General features: G+C 36.4%; 1 protein-coding gene across 1 annotated transcript; it reads left to right on the top strand.

The window, feature by feature from the left end:
- Window positions 1–3721: 3721 nt before the first annotated feature.
- Window positions 3722–9601, top strand: LOC133869902 (uncharacterized). Its single transcript, XM_062306994.1, has 7 exons — window positions 3722–3930; window positions 6760–6825; window positions 6933–6982; window positions 7127–7191; window positions 8585–8676; window positions 8808–8879; window positions 9310–9601. Exons 1-7 carry the CDS (start codon window positions 3754–3756, stop codon window positions 9346–9348), a joined length of 561 nt encoding a protein of 186 aa, XP_062162978.1. The 5' UTR covers window positions 3722–3753; the 3' UTR covers window positions 9349–9601.
- Window positions 9602–10515: the final 914 nt, after the last annotated feature.

The following is a 10515-nucleotide window of genomic DNA, read 5'->3' as shown; positions in this document are numbered from 1 at the left end:
CTTTGGAGATAGGCTTAAGAGAAATAAGTTTACCCACAAGATGAAGAGAAGGGGGAAGAGGATAGCTAAGAGATGAAGATTCCAAAACAGGAGATTTATCAGCCCAACCCAGAGAGTTAGTTTGCTGAATTAGATTATCTATCTCATGGTTTAGTTGCTCCATCAAGGAAAGGAGAGGAGAAAGAGAATGGGCAGAAGACACTCTACAGAGAGAGCAGGGAAAAGCTCTATACAGAGAGCGGTTGAGAGAGAAAAAACAAGGCGTAGGCCTCTTTATTATTGATGTCCTCAACTTCTTCCCTTAACATGTGACTATGATTACTTGTCACATTATTATGTTGTTGAATGGAGTAACCCTCACTGTTTCTTTTCTTCTTTTCCACGCAAAAATAGCATTACAGAATAATTGTGATGTTGTACAAGGAGAGTCCAACAATAATGCTATAACCCTTGACCACCAATCACATGCAAGAGTAAACTATAATTTCATGTTTTTTTAACTATTCAATTATGACACATAATTTTATGAAAATTAATTTTACTACTTTGAACTTTGAAAGGAGTTTACTTATAGCACTTGCTTAAATTTTCAGTGCTAGTCTTGTTCGAATGAAAAACCCTCTTGTTCGAGCAAGAAGTTGTCATGCGTTTTTAATGCATGACCAACACTTAAACCCTAATTTTTCTCACATCAATCTCTTATTTCATACCTCTTCTCACACTCCTACTCTGTCCTCAACGCAAGCACCTTATTTTCCCCAATCAAACACACAACACATCCATTTTTTACAACACCAAAACACACCACCATTATCATTACTCAATAATCAAAACCTTTCCAATACTACAACAAAAACAACTTACATATAAACTTCATCACAACACCAAAATCAACATACTAATATTCTCAAATAATCTCAACAACAAAACATCTAAAACTATAACATAATAGACGAAAAAGTGGGTGAAAGGTCTTACCCCTTTGAAGCCTCACATTCCTTAAGCTTGCCTCCACGTCCTGTGTGTGTGTGTGTGTGTGTGTGAAGAAAAATAAACTTTCCTTCATTTTTTTTTCTTCATGTTTTAAACTCTTAGTTTTACACTTGTGTGTGTGTGTGAAGAAAAATAAATTTTCCTTCATTTTTTTTTTCATGTTTTAAACTCTTAGTTTTACACTTGAATATTTGACATTGTTCGAACAAACACGTGGCTCCTGCATTAAATTAAGCGTCAAATCTCACCTACACACGTGTGCTAGACTTGATCATTCGAATGAGCTTGAACCACGCTCGAACGAGCTTTGACAGATAAAATCTCAACCGTCCATCTTTACCTACCGCTTTGTGTGGCAATTGCCATGTGAAGATGTCATTCTCGTTCGAATGAGCCCTAATCTCGTTCTAATGACACCGTACAATTTTAAATTTCTAAGGATTTTTTGGTCCAAACTCAACACTTTATTGATCAAGAACCTATGAGCATTTTGTACTCCATCTATTATGCCTTAGTCTTTCTTGATTTTCATTTTAATATTCATTTTTCTCTAAAAAAAAATTATTTCTTGCTTGTATTTTGCTCACGCAGGGTGCTACAAGACTGGTAAAGGCTATAGTGCGAAGAGTTTGTGGAGGAAGATAGCGAAGGCCAATAGATCTGAGTTAAACATAGAAAATAAATAAAAATAACGAGAATGAAGGGAAGGAAAAAGTGGGGATAGAGAGAGCGAGAAGGGAAGTGGGGAAGGTTCCTCCTCCCCGAGCACTCATGAGAGAGGAGTAGGAGGAGGTTCTCACTTAGGAGAGGGAAACTCTCACTCTATAGTTTTGTAGTCAAGGAACTAAAAGTAAGACGATAGGTTAATGTGAGTAAATCTTACTAATTACTCCAACTTCTTTCCTGTAGACTTACTCAATGAAACAAGTTTGTATTTCTCATTCCTTTTTTATTGTTGTTAAAACTAGTGAACGTTCATTCTCATACAGAAACCCAACAACTCCCCCTAGCACCACCCTCCTCCTTGTGTTGTTTGGCATCCCCTCCTTGTCCTATTGTAACCACCCCCTCCTTTCCGGAAATGAATCCTCTACATTTCATTTGAAATAGAGAGGAGTCGGTTAGTGAAGAAATAAGGGGCAAAATTGTCATTTCATTTTTTTGGACAATTTTGCCCCTTGTTTTTTCACTAACTAGCAAATGAAATGGAGATGATCCGTTTGCCTTCCCACCACTCATGATTGTCCCATCCCAATTGAAATCATTTTTTTTTTAAATGAATTATTGGTGTTTTTCAACAATTTTGAATGTTTTGAAGTTAATTTTTAAGTTGCAATAAAACCTTTTTGTTTTACCAATCAAATATCAGAAAAATATTTTCGATTGAGATGTGTTTAATGTCATTTTCTTCCATATCTCTTACACATATTTTTTGCAAATCTACTACTGAATTGGAACCACATGTGGTCTCATAGATTCAATGGTAGATCTACATATCTCTTTGTATGAAGATAGATAAAAAATGTGTAAGAGAATGATACTTTCGGGATTTTAAATAAATAATAATAAAAAAGAATATATATATATATATATATATATATATATATATATATATATATATATATATATATATTTATGAAACGTTTTTCCTCGGTATCACAACAAACATAGAAAACACAGAAAAAAAATTGAAATATCCTAGTGGGCCGCATGGGCATGCGGCCACGTAGAGTTTGTAGAATTGCGAATTTCAAACGCGACGCCTGTGAAATCCTCCAAAATATCCCAGATCCCAAAATATTGGATCCGGATCCTCTCCGGCTCTCTAACTGGAGAGGAGCCAGTTAATGGCTGGGATCCACGTGGCTTAAGAAAAAAAAAACCCAAACTTTAACCCACGCGCCTGTCACCTGAGTGCAACAAGAAAAGGACAAACCTTTTTTTTTCTGAAAACAAATGCCCAAATCTGGAGATCTCTCCTCTCTCTTCAAAGCTTCAGTCCTTCACCGTCAAAGTCCCAATTCAGAGATTCGCCGGAAACTCTCTCCTCTAATCCCATTGGTGCATTATTTTATTTTCCAAATTTCTAATATTAAAGAAAAAAAATTAAAAAGTGAAAGGGGAAACACAGGTCTCCTTCTTTCTCTGGGCTTCAACAAGACTCTTAGTGACTTTCGACAGCTTACAACGAGAGGTTTCTGTTTTTGCTTTATGGTTTTGATTTTTTTCTGATGGCATTTTCGTAAATAATGGCGGCGAGTTCCGGAGGCTTCGCCGCTCAGTTCGATTTCAAGCTCGGCGGAGGGGGACGACGGGGAGTCATCGTCGGAGATGTCCGTCCGGCAGCGCGCGGTCTCGGATTGGAGGTGTGGAAGCGTTGGTGGTGGAGGGCACGTGAGCGCGACCGAGTAGGAGGAGCGTGCCGGATCAGCTGTTGCTGCTCCGACCCAATGGGCCCGATCCGAAAGCCACCGATTTGCTTAAGCCGCACGATTTGGCGGATCTTCTCGACCCTTTTCGCGGTAGTCGACATGAGAGCCAGAGAGAGAGATGTCTGCTTCTTGAGGATTTGGAGACTCGGTCGATCTCTGTGTTGGGACGTCTTTGACGGTGAGGGACTGAAGCTTTGAAGTTTGAAGACAGAGGAGAGATCTTCAGATTTGGGCAAACCATTGGGGTGACAGGCGCGTGGGTTAAAGTTTGGTTTTTTTTTTTCTTCTTAAGCCACGTGGCTTGTTTTTGGCCTTGGATTTCTCTAAAATGATCCAAGCCATTGACTGGCTCCTATTAGAACCGGAGAGGATCCGGATCCAAAATATTGTCGCTGTGGTAGGGGGCTTTTTGTTGCTGGGAGCAAGCGGTGGAAGAGTTGAAGATTCCAATTCCACAACAAAACGACACTTCATTTCCGCTTCTACTGATATCGATCAATCAATGGTGCGTTTCAAATTTTCGACTTGCTCTTCTTTTCTTTACCTCTATTCTCCTTTTCCCATTTTTGGTTTCATTAATTTTTCTCACCAACCAAACAGAGCTTAGGTTTTGGATTCCTCTTGTCGCCGTTAGTCAGTGATAAATTCGCTTAAATTTACTCATATTTCATCGTTCTTGCTTTGATTTATGAACTGAATGTCCTATACACTGTTTCAATTCCTAGATTTTGTGCATATTAGCTTTTGCTTGATGTGTGTTTCTTCACAGCTTTGAAATATGTTTATTGTGATTTTGATAATGTACGAGTGGCTAAGAAATAGGTAGTGAAAACTCATTATTTGTTTCCCGAAGCTCACTGGGACAAAAATTGAGTTATGTCCATAAGTGGGTTTGCTTGGTCGCTGAAGATACTTAATGTTATGTACTTGGTGACTGTTGGATACTCTGACTATATGATTCTAGAATTAAAATGTATGGTTAAGTCTGCTACATGGGAATGAGGCAAATAGAACACTGAGTGTTATATATCGTATGAAATAGGACTACATTTTTGGGTGAGGACAACAAGTTAACTCTGCCAATAATGGCGTTTAGAAGAACGGACATTGAGCTCGAGTAATGAAATAGGATTTATGAAGCAAATTGGTTAATTCCTTAGAGTTGGTAATATATTAATTGTTTTTAGGGTTTCAAACTGAAAATCTAGTTGCATAAGGATAGAAGATATGCGATGTCTATAATGGTCATGCAAGAAATTTCAATGTCCAATGATAAGCTGCCAAATAAAGCCTACCTGAAAATGGAAAATCCATGGAGCTAAGTTTCAACCCACCAATGGTCTTTGGGTCAAATGGAACTTCATCCCACATAATTATGTGGTGGTGGGTGAAAAAAAAATTCTGTTCACTTCAATTTTCTCAAGAGTAATACTCACAAGAATCACTTGAGATGTGCTTCCCAAAGAGTGCTCGCCAGTAGTGAGAATAGTCTACTAGCAACTTTGAGTGCAAGAGAGGTCGTATGATTTATACACGAAAATAGCTAGTTAGCTTTTTCTATGAATGCAAGAAACCTTGAAGAGAAACTTGAATTCAATATGTAGTTTAAAATGGAATTTCACTTTGAAACTATAGATGGGAGCATTTAAATTTGATGAGGTCGTGCAAGCCATAAACTTTTTCATGCACGGTTTCCTAACTTTCATTGAGATCCATCTGCAAAAGGAAAGTAAGGTTTATGATGTTTTTGTATTTGACTTGTACATACATATGGTTACTTATCAAAAAAAACTTGTACATACATATGGTGGGAGTTCTACTGCGGTCACTTGTCTCTTTTTATCTCTTTTGTGCAATCAAGCTCCCACGATGCTACTCATTTTCCTACGGTCTGTATTCTTCAGCACTATTTGACTATGATGTCATTGATGGATGTTACAGATTTCTTAGTGCAATATACCTAATAAATTCCAAACTTTAGCACCGCTTCGACTGTTATGATTTGGTAATCACATATTTTGGATTCTTAAAATATGGTGCCCTTGGGTAGGCTTGTAAATGAATTGTAGCTTGAGCTCAGCTCGAGTTCAATTCATTTAATAAATGAGTTGAACCCAAACAATAATTATTGCTCGAGTATTAAACGAGTTGAACTCGGATAAACTCGGTTTGGCTCAGTTTAAGTTCGTGAGCAATGCTTGTATAAACTTGACTTGGTTCGTTAAGTTCGTTTACACACACACACACACACACACACACACACACACACACACACACACACACACACATTTACATATATATACACTAAAATATTAACTTAATAACATAATAACATTTGTACATTTTCACATACATATGTTCTCTGATCTCTAAGGGAGAGTTGGGGGTCCGAAACTTGCTTTTGTTCAACCATGCTCTTTTGAGGAAATGTCTTTGGCACTATATGCTTGAGAGAGAGGCTTTGTCAAGAATTGTAGTGGAGTCTAAATATGGCAACTCCTGAGGTGGGTGATGTTCTAATGAGGTTCATGAGAGTGGGGTTGCGGAAAAATATTAGGAGGGGTTGGGGGAAGTTCTCTAGTCATACCAAATTTGAGGTGGGAGACGGCTCCAAGATTAGATTTTGGCCTGACCTGTGGTGTGAGGATTAGGTTCTCAAGGAAGCTTTTTTAGATTATTTGAGTGGATCTTTGCAAAAGCCTTTCTCAATATCTTTTACTTTGTAGGTTTTTGTGCTCTGTTTTGTCGTTCTTGATTTGGTTGGATGTTTTATTTTGTATACTCTCTGTGTACTAGGGTTGCATCCATTGTGCTCATTTATTGAACTTACTTATAAAAAAAAATTATATCAATATGTGTATATACACAGACTAACGTATATGTTAATGAATGTTAATATGTTAACAATGTTACCACATTTGTATGTATATATGTTAGTTGCAGAGTAATATATATAGTAATTAATGTAATTTTTATAGTGTTTGGCTTAACAATTTTATGGCGTAGAATCAATGTAATTTGGTCAATAAAAAAAATTTGAATTTCACTCGAGCTCAAGCTCTCAGTTCAAGTTCGAGCTCAAGCTTGAACTTGATTGATTTCTATTGAGCCAAGTTCAAAAATGTTCGTAAAGTTTGATTCGAGCTCAAGCCTACATATATATTTTTTTCTAAGCCAAGTTTAAACAACCAATGTTTGGCTCGACTCAGCTTGATTACAGCCCAACCCTAGAGCAAGGTTATCTAAGTTTCAATTATTATTTTTTTCCCTTTCCACTGCCCTTTGTTATTGTTATTACTTCCTGGAATAATTATTTGGATTTGTTTTTATTTAGGCTGATCCTGAGTTAGAAGCAATTAGACGAAGAAGAATGCAGGAGCTTATGGGTCAACATAGCATGGTAAAAAATCACCTCTTTGAGTTCATATGAATTCCTTTGTATTACAGAATTGCAGCTTGCTTCTTGCGCTTTGATGTTGATATCTTATCAAATTTATTGATATATAGGGAAATCAACAAAATCCTGAACAGCAGAAGGCTCAGGATGATGCCAAGAGGTTTGTTTTTTCAATCTAGTTATGGACTTGTACAGTTGTACCATTATGCCACAAATGTTCTGTCAGTTGTAGGGTTTTTACTATAAAGGTAGTTTTTCTTTTTTTGTGAAGTAAATTATTGATCTGAATGAGCAATTAATTTAGTGAGGCTGAGGAACGGAGGCAAATGATGCTTAGTCAGATTTTGTCAGCTGAAGCACGAGAAAGACGTAAGTTCAAATCTGAATTTGCAGTTGAGGCATATATTAAGACCATTATTTGTGGCCCCTTGGTATATAATCATACCTTCATATGCTTATCATCTTTTTCATTTACATGAGGCGTTTAGTCTTGGTTACTGCTTGTCTAAAAGGCAACTTATTCTATTCATTGGTTTAGTTTTATGTTTGATGTTCTACTCTCTGTAGGTAAACAGTGCAAGTTGATTGTGCATTCAATGTTTATGATATGACTCTATCTTATCATATAGGCCTAGCAGTGTATCAATTAATGTAGACAAGTTTAAGAGGTTTGGAGTGGTCACTTGGTCATGATTAGTTTACAAAAGTCAAGGAGGTGTACTAGTACTATCTTTTGAGCTTATGAATGATATTTTTACCTTCTTGACTGTAAAGGTAATATTCAAGTGATGTAGAGGTGTCTATCATCAATATTAGTTTGTTGTTTCTTTCATTTCCTTTTTTCTTTTCTTTTTGGGGTGGACTATGGCTCAAGGCTTTTATTTTAGGACTGTCATTAAGAATGTTGGTTTATAAATGGAGCTAGGGAAAATGTGTGTGTAGGGCCATTGACCATCGCTACTCTTTTTTCCTCTTCTTCCATTGGGCCATACAATGTCTGTGGGTTTCAAACTTTGGTTTTAGGGTTATCATTAGGAGAGTTGGTTTACGTTCTATAAGTGGACTCGTGGTTAGATTTTGTTATTTTTTCTCTTCCTGAATTTCATTTTCTATCTTCAATTCATAGTTTCTGCTACTATCATATGCTGTCAAAACAATCTTAGTTCTGCTCCGTGTCATAATCTTAGAAATAGGCGTGTCATTGTAATTGATGGATGTTGCATGTGCAAAAGGAATAGAGAGTCTGTGGACCATCTTCTTTTCCATTGTGAGGTTGACTGTGCCTTATGGAATGCTATTTTTAGCCGCTTTGGGTTGTCTTGGGTTATGCCTCTTCGGGTGGTTGATTTATTTGCTTGCTAGTGAACGGGCGGCCACTCTCGTAGTGCTGTTGTGTGGAAGATGGTTCCTTCTTGCCTTTTGTGGTTCTTGTGGAGGGAATGAAATGATAGAAACTTTGAGGACCAAGAAAGGACGATAGAGGAGCTCAAAATCTTCTTTTATTCTCTTTTTTTTTGGACTGCTGTGTTTTTAGCTCCCTTAGTGATTATCTTTAATGATTTTCTTCTTGTTTTTTCTTTTCTTTCTTCAACGCTTTTCTTGTATACTCTCTGTGTACTTGGTTGCGCATTTGATGATATTATACTTATAAAAATAAAAAAGTCTGAAGCATTCTGTACTTTTGTTTTGTTAGGCCCATTGCATTCAGTGTAATATGATTTGCAGCACATGTCTAACGTCTGCCGCTATGCTGTATGTGCAGTTGCTCGAATTGCTTTGGTGAAACCTGAGAAAGCAAGAGGTGTTGAAGATGTTATACTAAATGCTGCTCAAAGGGGTCAGATAGCTGAGAAGGTACATGGGTATCAAGAGGTGTCTGGGTGCAATATTTTGCATGCCACTTAATGTTAGTTGGATGTCTGTCTAAATATCAATTACAAAAAGTCAAGTCTCTGACAATTAGACGCTTCACATTTTATATGTAGGTTTCCGAAGAGAGGCTCATATCATTACTGGAACAAATTAATACCCAAACGACTAAACAAACCAAGGTCACGGTAAGTGTATTCTTATAGGAAAATGATATAAATTTATGTCCTACCTATCTCATTTTCAAATTTATCATTAGATTTGTAGGACTCACGGTGAGTCATACAACTCCAATAGTGGATTTGAAACTTGATTACATGGAGATGGATGTATAACATGTTCCATTATTATATAACGAATGTCCTTTATGCATTGGGTAATGCTATTTAGTAGACTGTTATACGATTGCCATATAACCTAATGATGTGACTGTGAAAATCAGCCATTTGACTAGTACTTGTAAAAAAAAAAAAAAAAAATTAAAGGCTGATTTTCAATGTCACATCATCTCAGTTGTATGACAGTCGTATAACAGTTTATTAAATAGCATTACTTTTAATCCATCATAACTTGCAAAATCTTTTGTCAATTGTTGTCTTGTCCTGCTTTATTTTCCAGATCCAGAGGCGTCGGAGTGTTCTTGAAGATGATGATTAGTTCTTATCTGGAACGAGAGCGGAATTATTAATATTGTGCTTTTTTTAGTGTGACAAGATGATTAATGAATACCATGCTTTGTTGGTTGTATATTAATGAAGTTCTCAACTGTATTTTCCTTCACGCAGAGTGTCCTGCTGAAAAAGTTCTTGGAGTTGCGGTTTTGATATTATGTCTTTTGGGGGTTATGATTTATTGCTGTATCTTTTGTGCTTGCTTATTCAATGAACAGTTTTTATTTTTTATTTTTTAATGGGATGCATAATTAGATGGTCCCACTTATGGAGCATAATTAGATGGCCATCTTACTCATTAAACCCTACCGTTGATGCATATTGAAAATTATCCCATGGCTAATTATTCTTTTAACAACAATTCTGCTGGCATCTTTCCTTTGTGCAGTTAGAGATTTGAAATTCAAGTCACCCAATCATTTTTGTGCTTCAGTACCTTTTTTAAATTACTTGTAGTAATCATATGAAGTCGTACTAAATTCATCTTGAACCCATGTTGTGCTACATCAACTTGTAGGCCTCAAAACTGGGGATTTTGATTTCCTACAATCTTCTGCCCTAAGAGCCAGGCAGGAAATACTGTAGGGGAGTTGTTAGGGTAGGTGGGTCCTTAGGGGCATGGATAATAACAAGATCTCAAATTAGGAGTGTCGATTCGTGTTCACATGTCGGGTTGTGTTGAGGTATGAGACACGAGTATCTAACTCATTTAATTAAATATGTTAGACATCTCCATTTTAAATGCTAATTTCGAGTTGGGTTTGTGGATTGCGTATAAAATTATTAGTCTTTATGTCGCGTGTCAGGTTTGGGTCGTGTAGAGATATATGGGTATACGACTATATAGGTTAACTTTAACTTAATCCACTTCATTAAACTTGATAGACCTCTTAATCTTAATCCACTTATTTTGTGTTGAATTCATGTCAGATTTGCAAATAAGTAAAAAATTGACACCCCTAATCCATCAACATAATTTTTGGTTAGAATTCATTTTGAAACAACATTTTATTTATAAAGTATACTTTTTTTTTCTTTTTTTTTTTTTAAGTGCATACGCTATATATATATATATATATATATGAACAAACAGAACTGCTTCATTCATTGAGATAAAAAAAGGACCTTGCATAGTTGCATACGCATATATTGA

This window comes from Alnus glutinosa, chromosome 5 (assembly GCF_958979055.1).
Source record: "Alnus glutinosa chromosome 5, dhAlnGlut1.1, whole genome shotgun sequence".
Taxonomy (NCBI): Eukaryota; Viridiplantae; Streptophyta; class Magnoliopsida; order Fagales; family Betulaceae; genus Alnus; species Alnus glutinosa.
This window is presented reverse-complemented; position numbering and strand designations above follow the sequence as displayed.